Here is a 22516-nt window from a genome sequence, read left to right as displayed (position 1 = left end):
AGTCCTCGCTTCCAGCTGGTGCTGACATCCTCTGTACGCAGCCTGGAGGGATTCCCTTAGGGGTGGCAAATTTCTGCCGTGTTGTAAACCCGGGGTTAACCCCGGACCTGCTTTGATGGTTTCTCATATCACTGCTCAGAACATGAACGAGCTTCCAGTCTATTTCATTCCTGCAGACTCTTGGGATGCAGGAATCCCCACTACCCATCACTCCCTGATGCACCTTTTTTACCCATCACTCCCTGATGCACCTTTTCAGCCAGTTCCAACATTTTATTTGATGGTCTGTGGTTTACAACTGCTCTTCTGGTGCCATTTCCTGCTTGGGAATAATCTGGTTGCCCAGAACAAGAACCCACTTAAGTTAGCTTAAAGAAAACGGGGTCTGTGTAAAGTAGATTTGCACTCAGCATAATTGCAGGAAGTGGAAAAGTAGTCTGCCACCACAGTCAGTCGCTGGGGTCACAGGATCAATTCCTCTCTGCTTCTGTGTTCCTGTCTGCTCCCTGGGGCTCACACTGTCATCCTCTAAGACACTTGGCCTCTGTAAAGCACACGGTTTTGCTCCTGCACAGCCAGGGCCAGATCTCGGTGTCCATGGCTCTGCCCTTGATCCAGACTCCAAAAGACCCACTGTTTCACTACCCAACACCATCCTGGCTATGGAATCTGCCTCTCTGTTCAGACCCTAGTGTGAGAGTCTGTTTGGCTCAGGATGGATCAGATGTCCATTCCTGCTCCAATCATCTACTGTCTAGTTGGGGGAAAGGTGGGGTGTTATATACATGGCTGCCCAGGTCCACCAGATACCAGGGTTGGGGAGAGACACATACAAACAGAAGCTGAAGCAGTTCTAGGGTGTCAAATGCTAGTGCTCTGGAACACAAAGGCGGTCATCAAAACATGTCTTTCTTGGTCAGTCTACACCCACCACACCTCCCACCCACTCCCCTAGCCCCATTCTCCCACCCTTCCCCTCCCCCCGAGCCCCCTCTCCCACCTTTCCCCCCTCCCTCTGAAAGTTGAGTTCCCACTGGGAATATATTTATTTTCTGTTTCACATTTCTGAGTTCACTGAGGGCTCTGCAGCCAGATACCCCTCCCACAGCGGAAGCAAGTTTCCCTCCGTGAAAAATTCACAGCTTTACACCAAGGGCAGTCCCAATCTCCTGGCCTGCGAAACACTGGTTGTCTCCTCTGCGGATAGGGATCAGAGTCTCTCCTGTCTCTTTGGGGTTCTCGAGGGTCTATTCCCAGGGCCCCCATATTAGCCCACAAGCTAACATCAGAGGGTCCCCAGTGGGGAGAGGTCTGAGGTAGAGCTCCTGCTGTGAATGTTTCTGCTAGTGGGGATGTTGTAGGTGGAGATGGTATGGGTGTGTCTGGAAAGGGGGATAAGGGGCATGAGTATGAATATGTGAATGAGGCAGGCAGCTGGACAGGAAGCAGTTCCTGTGAGACTGTGGACCTAGACTTTTTTGCCCCAGATAAATAAACCATGGGTGTTTCCAGTGACCTTAGATTTCCCTCCCTCTGCCTGCTAGAGGTGTAACTTTTCTGGTCCGCAGCTCCGAGGAGCTGCATAAGGTCTTCACCCAGTTTCTCCATTGCCTCTGCATCGTCTGTATCCTCCTCATCCTCCTGTCTTCCTCCTCCTCCTCCTCCTGTGGCGCCAGAAGCAGAAGCACTAGTAGCTGTGGCTTCCGCCTTCTCTTCCACCTCACCTGCTCCTGTGCCAGCCCCAGTAGCAGTGGCCAGGCCTGGCCCCTCTGCGACCCGCTCCCGCAGAGGCCCCAGCTCCTGGAAGGAGGTGGGCAGAGTTGAGACATGTTCTGAAGGCGGGGTGGGGGCAGGGGTAGGAGGTTGGGGGCAGGGGGGTGGGGGAAGGGGCAGGGGGGTGGGGGAAGGGGCAGGGGGGTGGGACTAAATCGGGATAATCTTACTGTCTGGAAGAGCTTCCACCTCAGCAGGTCCCTTTCTTTCCGCATCTCTGCCAGGCTGGCCTGGGCCAGCCGCAGCTGGGCGGCCGCCTCCTTACGCTCCACCTCCCGCTGCGCCGTGAGCAACTTCAGGTCTGAGGCCAAGGCCTGCGCGGCTGACTTTTGCAGTCTTGTGAAGTCATGCAGGCACTGCACCCTGCACTCATTTAACTGGTTCTGCCTGTGGGCAAAGCGCATGCCCAGGGCCAGGCTGCCCCAGGCACAGGCCTCTTTGGCCTCGCTGGACACCTCAGTGTCCTCCAGGATGGCATTGAGCTTGGCCTCCACCTCCTCCCAGGACAGGGACGTATTCTCGAGGTAGAACTCAGGGCCTTTTGCGTGCCTGGCCATCTTCTCGTTGATAAAGGCCACCACCTTGCCATGCTGGAACCCACCACTGAGGTCCTCGGGTTTCAAGGCCATGATGGCTGAGGGCCTTTGGGGCTTGGCTGGCCCTGCGGAGAGGAATCAGCCAGTTGTCCACCCCCCAATCTTCTCATCTCTGCTTCCTCTCCCCTTCCCGCTTCATACTTTTGTAAAGAACAAGAACCCCTGACTGGCTTGCCCGCCCCGGACACCTCCCACCAGGCCTTACCAACCTGTCAGGGGGGATGCAGCACAAACACGCCCGTCTACCACGCCCAGAGAGAGGGGACCTCTTTCTCTCAGACGGCTCTGACGAAAGAGAGCCTCCCGCCAACCCTTCCAGGCTTTTCCCTTGGGACTGTACCAACGTCCAGAAACATTAGGGGTGGGAAGGGTGCACGAGGGACACTCCCCCCTCCCCTCGACATAAGGGAACCCGCTACACTGTTGAAAGTCTTTGAAGGCGGGAGGGAACAGTAGCGGTAAGAAAAGACTTAGAACCAAGAAAGCGAAGCGCTTGTAATCAAATACAAAAAAATCCCTCCCCACCCCCGCAGTAATGGTTTGTCCCACCCAGGGGGCGCGCCTCTCCTATACATGGAATATTCTAGAACTGAAACAGCCCCAACATCTCAGTGGCTTCTGGCGCCCCCTTCCCTCCAGGAAGATTCTGTAGCTCCTGTTTTAGACACTGCTCAATTCTGATACATGGTCAGTAAACTTATTCTTTAAAGGGCCAGAGAGTAATTAAGACTTTGTAGGCAACTAGTTGTAGCACAAAAGCGGATATAAGTAATATTTGAAGAAGTGCCTATGTTCCAAAAAACTTTGTTTACGATAACAGGCAGCTGGCAGGATTTGGTCTGTAGTTTGCCAAGTCCTGATCTAGATTCATATTTCCTATGTGTCCCAAAGACATCCCAAATCCAAATATTCATAACTCAGCCTCCCCCACCCACCAAAGTTTCTCCTCCTGTATCCCTGTGTTGTTCAGTATAGAAACCTCAAAATCATCAACACCACCTCTCTTTAATAACAATTGAAGCAATTGCCAAGTCTTGTTGCTGCTACCTCAGGAACTTCTTTGACATCCCTTCCCGTTTAGGGAATGCCCATGTCGCTTTTTAAGTCATCACTCTGACTTTACTCTCTTTCTAATTTCTAATCTCTTCCTCATCTTTCTTATGATCATGTTAACTCTCAAGCTTAAAAATATTTGATGGCTTCTTGTGACACATTATTTGGGCTGACATTAAGAGTCTCATCCTAGACCACCTTTCTAATTTAACTTTCTACATTCTCTTCTCTCCCATCATTTCCGTGCCCAAAGCACTAGCCATGCGGAGATACATTATTGTAGGTTTTAATTTATATTTCTATCTGAAAAAGCAGACATTCCTTATTTGATATATGAGCATTATATTCTATTCTATGAACTACATTGTAAAAGACAACATGGGGGGGAGGGTATAGCTCAGTGGTAGAGTGCACACTTAGCGTGCATGAGGCCCTGGGTTCAATCCTCAGTACCTCCATTTAAATAAATAAACCTAATTGCCCCCTAAATAAATAAATAAGAAAAAGACAACATTTATTCTTTAAGAGTCTTATGTCCGATAATAATAAATCAGGCATTAAAGTATTACCTAAGGAAGTGGTTAAATACCAGAGGTATAAATCCCACTGTTTTAACTCTCTTTTAAACTGTTATCTTGTGTCTTCTTTCCATTTCAATTTGTGTATTTTATTTATCAGCCCTCAGTTGGAAGGGTTCATGTTTTCACTTGTTCCAGAGTGACTTCTGTAGAAAGAGCATTCAAAACATAATGTAGAAATTGAAATGGTGAGGAAGGAGGGGAGATACTGGAGTCAGGGAGACTCATTAGGGGAAATGCCACAATAATTCAAAATACAATCTAAGGCAGTCGAATTTGGGATGGAGAGGCACTTTTAATGAGCTTTTCGGTAGGTAGGATTCATAGGGATGTCAGGGTCAGGGGTAAGAGAATGAGTAGGGTAAGTCCCAGTTTTCTGCTATAGGGAACTAAGTAGATAGTGATACTATATACTTATATGGAGATTGAAGGAGAAACTGGGGTGAGTTCACCTTTAGATGCATTGATACTGAGATACCTGTGGAGCATCCCAGTAGAGATACCCCACAGACAGCTGGATGTATGAGTCTAGAGCTTAGGAGAGACATCAGGACTGGAGATGGAGTATTGAGAAGTTAGGTTCAGAGCAGTGGCTAAAATAACCTAGGGAGAGGGTATAGAACAAGAGGAGCAGAGTGTCTAGGATCTTTCGATCCCTGACTTGTCTCCATCAACCTCTTCCTTTCTGCCGCTGTCCACCCTCACTGACAGTTTTATAGCTGACCTGCGTACTCCTTTGCCTTCTCTTCTTCTAGCCTCAAAACTTCTTTTACTCTACCTTTTTTATTCCTCCTATATAACATTTTAAACATGGACTCCAGCTTGTGATCACTTGTCTCTATATGCTACCATCCTTCCATTTCTGCTTGTAAACACTTTTGTAGAACTAAAAGTAAATCATTTGTTTGGCCAAAGGATTAGAGGAGGGAGAAAATGAAGACAAGGAAACCTGTTAAGATCCTGCTTTAGTCGTGCAGGTAAAACACGATTAGGGCTTGAACTGTGGCGGGAACTAGATACCAGTTAAGGAGAGAATTTTGAAACAGAACTGAACACAACTTGTTAACCAATTTTATAAGGGAAGTGAGTATGGAGAGGTGGAGTGGAGGATGATTTTGATGCACCTGACTTGAGAAACTAGATAGTGTGATTAGTGATGCTTCTAATCATGATGGATAATATAGGAGGAATAACAGACTGTAGGGGAGAGCTACTAAGTTCAGTTTGTGACTGATAAGTGCTTTCATGACAATAGTATAGAATCATAGTTAGATGGCTGTACTGGGCTGGAACTTAGGGAGGACAGAAACAGAGAAAAGTACTGTAGACTTGGATGTTTTCAGCACTTGTTTGTGGTTGGAGTCCGGTGCTTGAACAAAATGTCTGGAGATGAAGATTGGAGGGGGAAGAAGAAGAAAAACATCAGGAAGCAAACAAAATAGAGGAAGGAATCATGAGGCCTAGGGGAAGATGGCCAAGATTTTGGAGCTAGGTCAGAGAAGAAAAGCCAGTAATAGAGTTACAAGGAGTGGTCAGAGAAGTAGACAATCGTAGTGAGAAAGAAGTAAGGTGAGATTAGAATGTTGAAGGATAAGTTTCAAATAATGCACTGAGATAAGATAGGATGAAGGTGAACAGGAGGTCATTAGATTTGGTTAGTAATATATCCTTGAGTCTAGAGATAGAAATTCAATAGAATGATGGGGCAGAAGCCAGATGTTAGTGTCATAGAGTCCAGTTTGATTCAAGTCCCTGAGTTGACCTTTTCTCTGACTGTATCATGAAGCGTAAGTAATTACATTTGAATAATCCTGGGTTGGCGAGTATCAGTGTTGTGCCAACGGCTTAGTGTTCATTTTAGCAGGAGAGAACAGTTAATAAAGTATTCTCTGTTCATACTTCCAATATATCCTTGTTGTTTGTTAACCATGTTTCTGCTTAATGGGAAAAAATGTACATAAACTCAAACCTTTTATATTAACATTCTTATAGATTAGAGATACCATCCATGAAAGATGCCATTCTTTATTAAAAACAAACTAAAAAACAAAAAGTCCTGAATTCCTCACAACTCAAAGACTATCTGCTTATAGACTAAAAAGGTGAAAAGTAAGTTATTCAAAACATCCTGTGTTTTCTCAACTTCTTAAAATGCAGATCTTTGTGATTGTATTAAGTTTACATTTGCTTTTCAGTGTATAGAAGCAGCATGGCACATAGCAGGTGCTCAATAAATGCCATTTGAATGTATCTAAAAAGTTGTGGCTCTTTGTAAAATAATGTTAAGAAATTGGTCAGAGCTTTGGCTCACCTGGTCTCTTTTTAGAAAATATTTTATTTTTAGAGAAGTTTTAGGTTCATAATAGAATTGAGAGGAAGGTACAGAGATTTCCCATGTACCTCCTTCCCATACACGTGCATGTGCCATTATCAAAATCCCCCAGAGTGGAACATTTGTCACAATTGATTAACCTAACATTTGTCACAATTGATTAACCTATGCTGACATATCACTATCACTCAAAGTCCATAGTTTTCATTGTGGTTCACTCTTGGTCTTGTACATTCTATGGGATTAGACAAATGTATAATGACATGTATCCACCATTATATTATCAGAGTATTTTCCCTGCCCTAAAAATCCTGTGTGGTCCACCTAGTCATCCCTCCCCCCAATCCATGAAGATCTTTTTTTATTGTTGCTATAGATTTGCCTTTTCCACGAGGCCATATAGTTAGACTCCTGTAGTATGTAGCTTTTTTGGATTGGCTTCTTTTTCTTACTAATATATATGGTTCCTCCATGTCTGTTCATGGCTTGAAAGCTCATTTTTTTTTAGCACTAAATAATATGCCATTGTCTAGATGTGCCACAGTTAATTTATCCATTCATTTACTGAAGGACCTCTTGATTGCTTCCAAGTTTTGATAATTATGAACAAAACTGCTGTAAATGTCTATGTGCAAGTTTTTGTGTGGACATAATTTTTCCACTCCTTTGGATAGATAGCAAAGAATACGAAAGCTAGATCATATGGTAAGGTTATGTTTTGTTTTGTAAGAAAATGTCAAACTGTCTTGCAAAGTGGCTATGCCATTTTGCATTCCCACCATTAATGAATGAGAGTTCCTGTTGATCTTCGTGCCCACCAGCATTTGGTGTCGTCACTGTTCTGAATTTTGGCTATTCTGATAGGTGTGTGTAATATCTCATTGTTTTAATTTGCATTTCCCTGTTGACATATGATGTACATATTTTCAAATTCTTATTTGCTATCTGTATATCTTCTTTGCTGAGGTGTCTGTTAAGGTCTTTGACTCATTTTTAAGTTGGGTTATTTGTTTTATTATTGTTAAGTTTTAAGTGTTCTTTGCATATTTTGGATAACTGCCCTTTACTTGTGTCTTCTGCAAATATTTTCTCCCCTTCTGTGGCTTGTTTTCGAATTCTTTTGATATTGTCTCTTGCAGAGCGGAAGTTTTTCATTTTAATGAAGTCCAACTTAATTATTTCTTTCACAGATCCTTCCTTCGATGTTGTAACTTAAAAAATTATTGTCATAGCCAGTGTCATCTAACTTTTCTCCTTTGTTGTCTTCTAGGAGTTTTTATAGTTTTGTACTTTAAATTTAGGTCTGTGATCCATTTTGAGTTTCTTTGTGATGGGTATAAAGATCTGTGTCTAGATTCATTTTTTGCACGTGGATGTCCAGTTGTTTTAGTACTATTTGTTGCAAAGACTGTCTTTGCTCCGCTCCATTGTATTGCACTTCTTTGTCAAGGATCAGTCGACTATATTTATGGGGCTTTATTTCCAGGCTCAATATTCTATTCCATGGATCCATTTGTCTACTTTTTTTGCTAGTATCACAATGTCTTAATTACTGTAGGTTTCTAGTAGGTCTTGAAGTCAGGTAGTGTCAATCCTCCAACTTTGTTCTTTTCAGTTTTGTAGTTATTCTTATATAGACCTTGTACATATTTTGTTAGAAATATATTTAAGTTTTTCATTTTGGGGGTTTTGAATGTAAATGAGATTGCATTTTTAATTTTAAATTTAAAACTTGTTCATTGCTGGCATATAGGAAAGCAGTTGACTTTTGTGTATTAACATTATATCCTGCTACCTTGCTATAATTGCTTATTTGTTCCAGGTTTTTTTTTCCCAATTCTTTCAGATTTTCTACATTAAAAATCATGTCATCTATGAACAAAGATGATTTTATTTATTTATTTATTTATTTCAAATCTATATACATTTTATTTCCCTTTTTTTGTCTATTGCATTAACTAGGACTTCCAGTATGATGCTGAAATGCAGTGGTGAGAGAGTACATACTTCCATTATTCCTGATTGTAGTGGGAAAGCTTCTAGTTTTTCACCACTAAGAATGACATTTGCTGTAGGCTTTTTGTAGATACTCTTTATCAACTTAAAGGATTTTCCCTCTAGTCCTAGTTTACTGAGAGTTTTTGTTATGAATGAGCTTCAGATTTTGTCAAATGCTTTTTCTGAGTTCTGATATGATCATGTGATTTTTCTCCTTTAACCTGTTGATGTGATAGATTGCATTGATTGCTTTTTGAATGTTGAACCAGCTTTCCATACCTGGGATAAATCCCACTTGGTTGTGGTGTATAATTCTCTTTATACATTCCTGGATTTGATCTGCTGATATTTTGCTGAGGATTTTGCATCTATGTTCATGAGAGATATTGGTATGTTTTTTTCTTTTAACATTTTTAGTTTTGTTATTAGGGTAATCATAGCCACATAAAATGAGTTAGAAATTGTTCCCTCTGCTTCTTTCTTCTGAAAGAGATTATAGAGAATTGGTATAATTTGTTTCTAAAATATTTGATAGAATTGACCAGAGAATCCATTTGGGCCTGGTGCATTCTGTTTTGGAACTTTATTAATTATTAATTCAATTTCTTTGATAGTTATAGGTTTGTTCATGTTGTCTGTTTCTTCTTGTGTGAGAGTTGGCAGATTGTGCCTTTCAAAAACTTGGTCCTTTTCATCTAGGTTATCAAATTTGTGGGCATAGAGTTGTTCATAGTATTCCTTTATTAGCCTTTTAATATCCATGGGATTTGTAGTGATACCTCCTCTTTTATTTCTGATAATAGTAATTTATATTTTCTCTCTTTTTTCTCTTCTTGGTCTTTTAAAGTATTAACATTGCATGTTTGCAGTTATATGTACTTATTTCTGCACTCATCTGAAACTCTCCTTTCCCACACAGTTAAAGATATTTTTCAGGAAAATGTTCTTACTTCATATGATTCTCAAGAAATGGAATTCACCAAAGAGCCTAATATCCTGTTTGTTTATTCATTTGTTTCCCTTTCCTAAATTTGATATATTGTCAGTTCATAGTTCTTACGTTTTGAGGAAGACAATATTATCCAGTGATGGTAGGCTGGTTAAATGATAGGTATGCACAGCCGTCAGTTCACATTTCAGAAATGTCAGAGAGCAAAGTTTTAGTTTACGGATTGTTAGATGGTTCTGTAATTTTCAGGGAAAGTATCTTGAAATGAGGATAAGACAGTTGAAGGAACCATTTAGAAAAGTTTCAACTTTATCCTGAGGCATTTTATCTGGGCTTCTGCTTTTAGATATGAATGAGTTTCTCTAACTTAGTTTCTTTTCAATAAGTTAGCCCTGGTGATACAACAAATTCATATAAACTCAAATTTTGAAATTAAACTTTAGAATTTATAGTATAAGTGTGTTTTATAAATAGGAATTGGAAAGAGGCATCTGGATTTTTAATATGTTTTAAATCCTACTTTTCCCCTCAGGGAACCCAAAATGGTCAACATTTTCCCTTAGAAATATTTCTGCAAAAAAGTATAAATTATGACCTAAAGTAGCTAACATTAAATCTTTGGAATAGAAAGTGAGTCTTATTTATAAACAAATACTGTACTATGTGTATTAACCACAATTTTGTTTAAATGGTATCTTTGCACATCTGCATTTCTTTCTGTGAGCTTCCCCAAGTTGGCATGGGTAACCATGAGTTAGTTTGGCTGATAGCATCAAGTTTTGAGAATGTCCGGGGGCTAACAGCCAAATCCTTGTTTCTCATCCAGTGGCCAGCTATATGAGTTTGGCTAAGTTGTTTGTCCTCTCTGTGTCTAAGTGTTACTCTGATGCAAAATGTAGATGATACATAACCTGCACATTTTCCTGGATTATTGGCAGAATTAAGTAAGATAGGAGATATGAAAGTGCTTGAAAAATTAAAAATGTATACAGTTGTAAGGTATTGCTGCAACATCATTGCAAAGACCTTTTGCTCATATTGAGCCTGAATGTGCTGTTCCTTGTCCTCCTCAGGATGTGAGGGGAGGAAAGAAAAAAAATGTACAATTCCCATTCTTGCACACTCGTCAGTCTGCCTCCTCAAACTTATACAGCTCTAATTGTACCTAATGAAAGAAAAGTAACATTTTTAGGTCCCAGTTGCAGGCAACATTTTAAATAGAATTGGCCTCCGGCATTTTTCAATATAAAATCTAAATAATGTAAGATTGTTATCGGAAATTGTGCCAGGGCTAGATTACACAACTAGTAAAAATCAACCTGAGTCTTAGACTATCAGGCATCCTTGATCACACCTCCCCCAGATCAGCAACTGAGACAGCAGGACTCATACCAGGCCTTGTCTTCAGTTCCAGAGACATTGGTCATCATCAAGGACTTCATACTAGGGCTTGTTCATAGCTAGCAAGCAATTTGCCCGCAGCCTTTTACATGCTAGAGACCAGAGCAAGAATGAATTCATGCAGAGCCCCAGCCAAGGTTGTTTGTGGATAAGACTTAGAGAAGTCTGAAACATTTCCTCCTTTAACCCATCAGCCATCCCCAGGGTGGGTTCCCTGCCCTCATCCTCATCCCAGGTGCTGTTGGGATGCCCTCCAAAGTGTAACCTTGGAGGGCTTGGGGAGGGAACATGTGACCGTGCCTAGTGGTCTGGGATTTATTATAGAAGGTGTTTGTCTAAGAAACTTGCAAAAGGCTTGGTGGAACTCTTACTAACAATTTGAACTCCAAAGCTCTGGCCTTTGCCTGGTAGCTAGTAATCACAGTACCCAGAAGTTCCTTCTTGCCTTCTGGTTTAGTTGCTTTCTCTTGATTAACTTCTTTTTGTGCCTAGGTCAGTATATCTTTTCGATCCTTTCAGAACTTCATGGCCCACTGGTACTAGACCTGTTGCCTAACTGATCTCTCTTAGACTCTTTCCTCTCAAGTAGCACCCCAATCCAGGGGCACATATTAACCCATGGCTGCCAGTGTATTGTTTTTATTATATTGATGATTGTAATTACTTTATCACATATAAATTATAATTAATTGTTAACATATATAACAACTAATACTAGCAGTAATAACAATTCTAACTACAGTTTATTAAATATCTACTATGTGCCAGATGCTCTCTTATATATTTTTATGTATCTTATTTTGTTTAATAGTTACAACAGCCTGGAGAAGTCAAGTATTATCATCATTCCAACTGGAAACAGTAAACTTATTTTTGCTTAAGTTTGTATAGTAAAAGAAAGTCCTTTCTCCAATCTCCAATGGAGTCACCATAAAGGTTGTCTTATCCTTATTTTTCAGCTGGGAAATCTGAGACTGAGTGATGTTATCTAACTTGCCCAAGGGCACAGAGCTAGTTGAACCTGGTGGATCTTAGTTCAAAGCTCATACTTTGTTACGAAACCACTATATTATATTGGTCCCCTAGGTAGTCTACCCTATTTTCTCCCCAGGGCTAAATATATTTGGGATAGTCAGCTCCTTTCAAGAAGCTAGACATTCTGTAGACTTCCACTGTTGAGACTGCTGGTCAATAGCTCTCTTTTCCCTGGGTTTGTAACATAATAATGGGGAAATATTTAGCAAGTAAGTCTCTTTCACCTGTATGGATGAATATCATGGAGCAGATATGGTCAAAGTCTGTAACATTAAGAACTGTTCGTAATACTTTAGGTACTCAGCAGAGGTGATTCTCTTTCTTCAGTGTTTAATACTTTTTAAAACCTGTGACCGTTTATCTTCCTTCCATCCCCTATACCCACCCTAGTCCTCCTTGTCTCCCAGATATAGCCAGTATATTCCTTTCTTTGCTGGTATGCTGATGCACAAAACATGGTTAATCCTTACCCTGGTGGTATAAGAATACCTACAAAATTATCCTGAATCATATTTAAAGAGGGAAGATGATGTTTGACCAGCCATCTATATGAAACCATAGACTAGGGATGGGGGTTAGCATCACATGGGGTTTATGCAAAATAAAGCAGAGAGATGTCTCTTGAATATATATATACCTTTTGATGCCCACACATTTAATCAACTAAAATTTACTGAGCACTGTTCTATCTGTTCAGATCCCAGGAACATAATGATAAAAAAGAGGAACAAATTCTTTACTTACACTAAACAAAAAACAAATGATAAAAAAATCAAAGAGAAGAGCAAGTATAAAAGTCCATGGTTCAAATAGACTTAATACTTTCAAGAAGCAGAGGAAATGCCATTGTGACTGCATCTTAATGAGTGAAGGACAGAATGTTACGATAGGCCACATCATGCAGGGCATTAAAGACAGCAAGGGGACATGGAAATGTTTAGCCCCGAAGTACTGAAAATGAGGTCATGAAAAGTCAGATTGAACCAAATTTATCTTATTGACTGAGACTTAAAAAAAATTCTGGCAACGTTAGCTTCTTGGTTTTTAAGGAGACTGTCAGACATCTTATAGGAGAAGTAAATGTTATTGTATTTGATCTCCAGTGGGAATATATTATGTCCTTTGGGTTCTAAGAACCTACATTGTGGAAGAGAGAAAAGCACTAGCTCACAATCTACATTTTACAGTGGAGTTACATCTGAACATCAGAATGGGAATACTCTGATAATAACTTCACATGACACAGACATGGGCATAGTCAGGAGTACTTGCCAGTAATTAACTTCACCAGAAATCTAAGTAGCAGTCATTTTAATTTCGTTTGTAAACCCAGTAGGCGGCAGCCGTCAGCTCTCCTGTGTTGTGTATGATGTGAAAATTCAGTAAGTTCTAGGTAGTATGAGTAGTAACAAACATTTGAGGCCATCTTAGAATTATTGTTTGGTATGCTAATCCCATTTGTCATTATTATTACTTAGTTGTAAAAACACTCGATTTTGAAGTGTCCTTGGCACTTTATGTTTCTAACAGCAGTATCCTTTGATGCTTAGAACAGACATGATCCTGTAATGTCTCACCAAGAGATTAACAGCTGACCTTCTTCTAAGTCTTACCAGGCTGCTTCTGATCTCTTTCCAGTTTTCTTTTGTGTGGTTGATATCTTCTGAAGTCCAAGTAGAGTAGGGTAGGGAATTGCCATGGGGTATACATAAGGAAATGAAGGCAAAATTGAATTCCATATATACTCTTGTATTGGGAGTTAGACAGTTAGTGTCCAGTTTCTAAAGTGGCCTTATGGTAAAATTCAATGTTAAGATTCCTTTATACTGCTAGTGTTGGTGGATAAAATTAATCCAGAATGACCACACTCTACTAGGATTTGATCCTTTTGTAGAAACCCAGAATTTGACCCCTGACATATCTCAGTAAACACCTTAAAAAGCTATGTAAGTTAGCAGATATCTTCTGTATGTTGATAAGGTTTTTGGTATGTATGCAGTAAAATAAAATATTGGCTTAGGAACCAATGGCAAAATTAACAACCCTTGGAATACCTGTTAAGAGATTGGCCATAGGGACAGAGCAGAAATGGCTATGGCCTTAGTTATAGACATTCTCACAAGTTTTCACTATCAGGTTGTCAACATAGCAGTACTTACTATTGGGAAAGAAGTCTGACTGTCTTACAGTTCAGAAGATTGTTACAGCTGTTTTATGGAGCTCATTAGCTGTCTCCATAGCCAGATATGTTAATACTAGCATTTCATTTCGTATCTTCCTGTTGGTTGAAGTAGAAAACTTTTCTGTCGTGTTTTGATATTGTTTCTGATTTCTAGGCAAGGTCCTAAATGGAAAAGTCAATACTCTTGAAATTTATAGAGTACACACAAAGTTGTAAACACCCAATAAAGCCATTTTGCTATTTCTCTATTCCTGCAGAAACTCGACCTATTGCATGAAGGTGTCGATGTCCTTGACTGTTGCAGAGAATGAATCAGGTCTGTGCTACAATAGCAGGATCCGCTATTTGGAAAAATCTGAAGTCACTAAAAGAAAGGAGATCTCCTGCCCAGACATGGATGACTTTAAAAAGTCCGATCAGGAGCCTGATGTTGTGTGGTACAAGGTAACCCAGCATGATGTCAAATGCATTTTTTTAACCTTAAGTCAATGACTGGCTTGGGGAGAGAGAAAAAAGGAGAGATTTTATTTCTAGGTTTTGTTATTAGACACTTCACTGAGAAGAATCAACAGATCCACAGCTAAATAATTCATAGCTATGATTCCTATATATTACTGTTTTTCATGTACTTCCATCAGCAGGTGTCAGAAGCAATCCCAGCCTCTCCAACGACTAAAATAAGGAAAATATCCCTCTACCCCAACTCATGAGAGCAAATGGGAAGAAGAGTGAAGATTTAAGTAACATGTGAAAGAAAGTATTCGAGGGACATACACATAGAAATATTATTTACTGTTTGGAACAAAGGCCCATGGTTACAAGCAATGGCACTTAGAAAGAATAACAACTGTTATCATGGTCTACGTGGTGAGAGCCATTGCAGTCAGTGCAGAGGAGACAAAAGGGCCCAGTGCAGGATGTGCAAACACTGGATATAAGCCACACTCAGAGGTTGCACTGAAGAGAATTGAATGAAGGAACTATTTACAGAGGTGTGGTTAGGGTTAAGGGAACCGAAAGGGGAGGAAGCTGTACATTACCACTCCTAGGCCTACAGTGGCAAAGGGAAGGAGCTGTGTCCCTGGAACGTGGCAAGAGCAGAGCAGACCTGTCAGGAGCTGTGACCTCAGAGGAACATATGAATTGTGGCAGACAGAGAGAGAGTGGGCAGGATAAAAACCCTAACCCCTCTTAACTCCTGCCTTCTGGTGTCTTGTTAGTGTCTCCTCTCCCACCACGTGAATTCAAACAGAAGTCAGAGGGCAGAAAACCAGGGGACAGAATCGATAGTCTTCAGCTTCCCTGGGTGTAGAGTAGGTCAGATAAGGGCAGAGCATGGATCTGGGGGGAGGAAGCAGAGAAATAAACACACAACCTTCCAACTCTGCTATTTTGGCTGCTAGCCTGAGCCCTGTGGTCCTAAGAAGACTGAACACCCTCTGCCCACTCTGGTCCATACTGGTTGACATGTGGTACAGTTTTATATGTGATGGTCACAGGTGACCAAGAAGGTTTTCTGCACAGGCACTGTGCAAATTGTCGGAACCAAACACACAGCAAAGTTGGTACAGGTTGTTTCTATAGGATCTGACAGACCCTCAGTTCCCAGGAGAGTCTAAACCTAGCTCCTACAGCTGTCATGTATTTTTTTTTAATTGAAGTATGGTTGATATACAATGTTGTGTTAATTTCTGGTGTACAACCTAGTGATTCAGTTATACACACATAGATATATTTCTTTTCATATTCTTCTTCATTATAGGCCATTACAAGGTATTAAATGTAGTTCCCTGTGCTCTACAGTAGGACCTTGTTTATCTATTTTACATATAGTAGTTAGTATCCGCAAATCTCAAACTCCCAGATTATCCCTTCACCCTCCCTTTCCCCCCTGATAACCACAAGTTTGTTTTATATGTCTGTGAGTCTATTTCTGTTTTGTAAATAAGTTGTTTGCCTTTTTTTTTTTAGATTCCACATATAAGTAGTATCAGATGGTATTTTTCTTTCTCTTGCTGGCTGACTTCACTTAGTGTGATGAAAGCCCCCCATCTTCATACCTGGGGGGACTTGACAGTAGACACCAAGAGCATGTCCTGAACTAGGACCTCACATCTCTATGTGAATTGTCTTCCCTTTTTTCCCGTTAATATTTGGACAGATAAAAAGGAACACAGTGCTCATTACTAATAGGTATAGAATATCCATAACTTAATGGGACCCTTCATTCCATCATCCGCCTTGTTAGTATTTATTAAGCATTTAATATGTGCCATATGCTGTGCTAAGCTTCGTCTCTACATTATCTCATTTAACTCTCAGTGCAACTCTGTGTGGTAGGCGCTATTATCATCATTTAATAGAGAAAAACTTGAGTCTAGATGGATACAGAAACTTGTCCAGATCTACTTAGCCAACAAAGCCTCATTTTATATTCAAGGCAGTTTGATTCTAGAGTCCATTTTGTTAACCACTACCCTCTCCTGCAATAGGCCTGGGGCTAAACCCAGCCGTGATCACAGGCACTTCTTTAAGACACAGCCCTGATCAGAGGAGCCCATGAAAAGATAGAATAAAAAGGTTTTATTTCAATTTTATAGTTGAACAAGGGAGGTTGACCAGCTTAAGCATTAGCAGCTAGGAGTAAAATCCAGGTCATCAGCTTTCTCTTACAGTGTTCATTCTACTATCTCACCTTCTTATCTTTCTACTAAATTCTTCTTATTTCACATCTCTAGACATCACCATCATCATTGTATGCCAAAGCAATTTATCCCTTGGGAAAAGCTAACCGTCACTCTTTCTTAGAAATGGACCAAAGATGGTGAAGCAAATGGCTTTTCCAGCTCTGTCTGGATAATAACATTGGCTATTCCTATAACATTTTATAATTGATGAATAACCATAGTTATAGATAACATGTATTAAGTACTTACTATATGCCAGACCCCATTTTAAGTGCTTTAGATGGATTAACTCAATTTCTAGAACTACTGTCTTAAGTTGATATTATTATTATCCTCATTTTACAGAAGAAGTGACTAGAGACTCAGACAAGTTAAGTGGCTTAAAAGTCACACAGCAGTTTGGCTCCTGGGCCCTTCCACTCAGCCACTACACTGCAGTAATGGATCAGATTAAAAAACTGAAACCCCAGATTAAAGAGTCTCTGAAACTTCCAGTTGTATTGTTAATCCCACTTCTCATACAATGTTGCAAGTAAATCCTTGAAAAAATGTATTGATGTATTGGGAAAAATGTTTCCTTTTTAACCAATAGTTCAGCAATCTGCCCTACTTGCTTTGCAGTCTGTACATTTCCTACCAGGCTGAACATGAAGTGCTTTTGCTCTGGCTACAGCTATGACAAGAGGAGGGCACCCTTGTCCAGGGTTCGTTCTGGTACATATCCAAAGTTAGAAGTGTATAACGTGTTATCTCCAGTGTTTTAACAGTGAAGTGTATGTTTTGCATGATCCTTTTCCCAGTCATATTTTCAAATGCATGTAATCTTTACGCTGGTTTCTTTTCCATCTGTCCTACTATGGCGGGCCTTTGAGGAGTATCCTTCAATGTTTGCATGTAGTCACAGCTGGATGGGAAGGTAGGGGTGGCTCATATGGCACTGGGGCTTGTTCATAAAGATGAATGAATAAGCCCATCTTGGTTGTCCTTGGAATGTAAGAGATTGTATAAGGGGCTGTAACGCCTCTATCTGAACCCTATTAGTTAACAAAAGGAAGTGAGGAAGGGGGCTAAACTTTGAGCATTTCCCCCTGACGCTATGAATGGGGCTTAGACATTAGAACAGAATAGACAATAATGTCAGTGCTGTTAGAAACATTTTTGAAATGAGAGATGATTATTTTCTTTATTGAACTAAGGAAAACACTAGAACAACCTCATTATTCACTGAGAACACTTGACACAAGAACATAGAGTCCCTTTATCCCATTTCTAAACAAAAGAATTCCCTAACCTTAATAGGACATTAGCAATGAAAATACAAATAGATGCCTTGGGGCAAAACACACATTTATGTGATAAGCAAACTCAGTTGATAAAAAGCTGATGTTAATGAGGTCAAGGCTACCTGTTTGAATCCTCCTTTTTCTTGCCGAAACTGTCTTAAGTTCAGATGTTTGCCATTGGTTATAACAGGATGGGTGGGACCTTATGAATGGCTCAGTGCAAATCCATTCATTCATTCAGTATATATTTACTGGGTACCTACTATGTGCTAGGCACCATTCTACAAACTGGGGATAGAGAAGTGACTGAAATAAACCCATTTTTTGTTCTTTTGGAGGGAGTTAGATAAGTAAACTGCTTCCCCTTAATGCTCCAGGAAGGAGCTACATTAGTGAAAGCATCTAAAGAACAGTTCCTACAATAGCATTTCTATCAAGTAAAGGTCATTCGACATAAGTCTGTTTTTAACCATAGATAGACATGAACATCACTGGACATAACTCTGTTTTTAACCATAGATAGATATGAACATCTTTGCAAAGGAAAATTTCAGAACTAAATAAGACCAGTTAATAGTTCCACAGGACATAATAGTTGACAACAATCTTGTCACGATTATTTTCATATTATAGCACACATAGAAAATAATAATATGACCCAGTGAGGTGATTGGATGAACTGCCCTAAGGACTTGGGCTGCTCCAGGTCTCATGTGACTGATTTAGTGCAGACCATTGTGTCTACACGCTAGTAGTTCCCCTCTAGCACACCAGAGTGCTGTGGTTCACTGGTTTGGGAGCTCTGATCTACTTTTTCATAAAATGTAACAATTTTTTACCTAAAGGTGGCTGAGAATAAGGCAATCCGTGTTGTCCTTGGAATGCAGAGGTTGCGTGAAAGGGGGGGAAATCTCCTTTATTTGAACTCCATCAGTTAACAAAAGGAAGTGTGGCTACTTGTTGGTGGCTGTTACCATTACTTCTTACAGATGAGGAAATTGAAGTAGCTAAGAGAAGGTCACTTAGCTAACACACAGCCAATTAGGAGTTCAGATCTTGAATTTCTGATTTCTAGTGCATGCTCTTTTAGAACACCACTCTGATTGCTCCTCTAAATACATATCTTACGCACTTCATAGACTCACATCACTGATGTAAATAGAATGCTCTCTGAAAATTATTTTAGAAACAGTTCCTGAAATCCTTCTGAAGAACTCCTTAATGACTTGAAGGGCCTCAAATGAACCAGAAAGAGATTTTCTCAAGATCCAGCTGAAACTTAGTAGAAGGAATTGCAGTATCATAGGGACCTTAGAGCCCATGGAACACAACTGATTTGTCTTACACACGAGGAAACTGAAGCCCAAAGAGGTTAAGCAATTTGCTTAATCTGATGAAATCCATTTCTCCTTTCTTTTTGGCATTTACTGAGTTTTACAGAAAGCCTGGAGTCAAACCAAAGTAAGTGAATACCTATTTCTGTATATTTAAAAACTGATCCTTTTGACAAATCAAACAGTGTAGAGGTGTAAAAAGTCAGTTGTATGTTCTTCCACTCCATTTTAACCATCTAAGGTAACTAAGGTTACCTGTTTGTTGTATCATTCCACTCTTTCCTCACTGCTAACACACTCTCTCTATATATATTCTATGTATTTATTTATATACGTATATAGACACAATGTATCTCCTTGTCTCTCACTTTTATAAAAACGGGAACATACTATACATATCACTCTTCCCCTCTTCCTATCATATACAAATGTATCATGAACGTCATTTCATGTTGATTATATAAATCTAATTCTTTTTTTAACATTTTTTATTGATTTATAATCATTTTACAATGTTGTGTCAAATTCCAGTGTTCAGCACAATTTTTCAGTCATTCATGGACATATACACACTCATTGTCACATTTTTTTCTCTGTGACTTATCATAACATTTTGTGTATATTTCCCTGTGCTATACAGTGTAATCTTGTTTATCTATTCTACAATTTTGAAATCCCAGTCTATCCCTTCCCACCCTCCACCCCCCTGGTAACCACAAGTCTGTATTCTCTGTCTGTGAGTCTATTTCTGTCTTGTATTTACGCTTTGTTTTTGTTTGTTTGTTTGTTTGTTTTTGTTTTTGTTTTTTAGATTCCACATATGAGCTATCTCATATGGTATTTTTCTTTCCCTTTCTGGCTTACTTCACTTAGAATGACATTCTCCAGGAGCACCCATGTTGCTGCAAATGGCATTATGTTGTTGGTTTTTATGGCTGAGTAGTATTCCATTGTATAAATATACCACTTCTTCTTTATCCAGTCACCTGTTGATGGACATTTAGGCTGTTTCCATGTTTTGGCTATTGTAAATAGTGCTGCTATGAACATTGGGGTGCAGGTGTCATCCTGAAGTAGATTTCCTTCTGGATACAAGCCCAGGAGTGGGATTCCTGGGTCATACGGTAAGTCTATTCCTAGTCTTTTGAGGAATCTCCACACTGTTTTCCATAGTGGCTGCACCAAACTGCATTCCCACCAGCAGTGTAGGAGGGTTCTCCTTTCTCCACAGCCTCTCCAGCATTTGTCATTTGTGGATTTTTGAATGACGGCCATTCTGACTGGTGTGAGGTGATACCTCATTGTAGTTTTGATTTGCGTTTCTCTGATAATTAGTGATACTGAGCATTTTTTCATGTGCTTTTTGATCATTTGTATGTCTTCCTTGGAGAATTGCTTGTTTAGGTCTTCTGCCCATTTTTGGATAGGGTTGTTTATTTTTTTCTTATTGAGTCGTATGAGCTGCTTATATATTCTGGAGATCAAGCCTTTGTTGGTTTCACTTGCAAAAATGTTCTCCCATTCCGTAGGTTTTCTTCTTGTTTTATTTCTGGTTTCCTTTGCTGTGCAGAAGCTTGTAAGTTTCATTAGGTCCCATTTGTTTATTCTTGCTTTTATTTCTTCTAGGAGAAAATTTTTGAAATGTATGTCAGATAATGTTTTGCCTATATTTTCCTCTAGGAGGTTTATTGTATCTTGTCTTATGTTTAAGTCTTTAATCCATTTTGAATTGATTTTTGTATATGGTGTAAGGGAGTGTTCTAGCTTCATTGTTTTACATGCTGCTGTCCAGTTTTCCCAACACCATTTGCTGAAGAGACTGTCTTTATTCCATTGTATATTCTTGCCTCCTTTGTCGAAGATTAGTTGACCAGAAGTTTGTGGGTTCGTTTCTGGGCTCTCTATTCTGTTCCATTGGTCTATATGTCTGTTTTGGTACCAATACCATGCTGTCTTGATGACTGTAGCTCTATAGTGTTGTCTGAAGTCTGGAGAGTTATTCCTCTAGCCTCTTTCTTTCTCTTCAGTAATGCTTTGGCAATTCTAGGTCTTTGATGGTTCCATAGAAATTTTATTATGATTTGTTCTAGTTCTGTGAAATATGTCCTGGGTCATTTGATAGGGATTGCATTAAATCTGTAGATTGCCTTGGGCAGTGTGACCATTTTAACAATATTGATTCTTCCAATCCAAGAGCATGGAATATCTTTCCATTTTTTAAAGTCTTCTTTAATTTCCTTCTTCAATGGTTTTTAGTTTTCTGTGTATAATTCTTTCACCTCCTTGGTTAGATTTATTTCCAGATGTTTTATTACTTTGGGTGCTATTTTAAAGGGGATTGTTTCTTTACTTTCTTTTTCTGTTGATTTATCGTTAGTGTAAAGAAATGCAACTGATTTTTGAACGTTAATTTTGTAACCTGCTACCCTGCTGAATTCTTCAATCAGCTCTAGTAGCTTTTGTGTGGACCTTTTAGGGTTTTCTATATATAGTAACATGTCATCAGCATATAATGACACTTTTACCTTCTTTTTCAATTTGGATCCCTTTTATTTCTTTCTCTTGCCTGACTGCTGTGGCTAGGACTTCCAAGACTATGTTGAATTGGAGTGGTGATAGTGGGCATCCTTGTCTTGTCCCAGATTTTAGTGGGAAGCTTTTGAGTTTTTCACCGTTGAGTACTATGCTGGCTGTAGGTTCTTTTTTATGCTGGCTGTAGGTTCTTTTTTAATAGCTGGATCATAGTTCATAGGCTGTATATAACCTTGTTTTATTCAGCCGTTCTTCAGATGGATGTTCAGGCTTTTTTCTAGTTTTTTGGTAATCACAGTATTGCAATAAACATCCTTGTAAATATACATATATCCTTATATCCATGATGTACCAGACAGGAATGATCTCTGTCACTACTGTTATTCAGTATTGCTTTGGAGGTTCCAGCTGATGCCATAAGAAAATTAAATGAAATATGCTGTATAAATATTGGAAAAGAAGAGACAAAATAATCTTATTTATCAGTTTGTATAATTGTATACCAAGAAAACCCAAGAGGCTAAACAGCAACAACAAAAATAGAACTGATGAGATAATTTGGTGAAGTAGCTTAATAAAGGTATACAAAATATTCAATAATTTTTATTTTTTCTAGTAATAATCAGTTAGACATGTAAAGGGAAAAATGAAATTATCCCATTTACAACCATGACAAACTATAAAACACTGAAGAATACATTTCACAAAGATGGGAGGAAACCTATATAAAAATATAATTTTATTGAAGGACATAACATATGGTCTAAATCAATGGAGAAACAG

The 22516-nt window shown here is 39.5% G+C and overlaps 2 protein-coding genes across 2 annotated transcripts in view; one reads left to right on the top strand and one right to left on the bottom strand.

Annotated features, from left to right (window-relative positions):
* IL1RAPL2 (interleukin 1 receptor accessory protein like 2) overlaps positions 1–22516 on the top strand; it is an 809106-nt gene that overhangs the window by 376247 nt on the left and 410343 nt on the right. The window contains exon 3 of the mRNA XM_032475705.1: positions 14155–14341. Coding sequence (XP_032331596.1) covers positions 14155–14341 — 187 coding nt within the window. The remainder of the gene's footprint in view (positions 1–14154; positions 14342–22516) is intronic.
* On the bottom strand, positions 509–2456 carry TEX13A (testis expressed 13A). Its single transcript, XM_032475706.1, has 2 exons — positions 1944–2456; positions 509–1800 (listed from the first exon to the last, which is right to left on the bottom strand). Exons 1-2 carry the CDS (start codon positions 2400–2402, stop codon positions 1072–1074), a joined length of 1188 nt encoding a protein of 395 aa, XP_032331597.1. The 5' UTR covers positions 2403–2456; the 3' UTR covers positions 509–1071.

Source organism: Camelus ferus, chromosome X, assembly GCF_009834535.1.
Source record: "Camelus ferus isolate YT-003-E chromosome X, BCGSAC_Cfer_1.0, whole genome shotgun sequence".
NCBI classification, from domain to species: Eukaryota; Metazoa; Chordata; class Mammalia; order Artiodactyla; family Camelidae; genus Camelus; species Camelus ferus.
Note: the sequence above shows the minus strand (reverse complement) of the source record. Positions and strands in the feature narration are given on the sequence as shown.

Excerpts from the sequence above, each read along its gene's own strand:
- TEX13A (XM_032475706.1), bottom strand. The coding sequence starts at position 2,402 with ATGGCCTTGAAACCCGAGGACCTCAGTGGTGGGTTCCAGCATGGCAAG. Across the intron at positions 1,801-1,943 it reads GGTGGAAGCTCTTCCAGACA|GAGCTGGGGCCTCTGCGGGA; the intron begins GTAAGATTATCC and ends ACCTCCTTCCAG.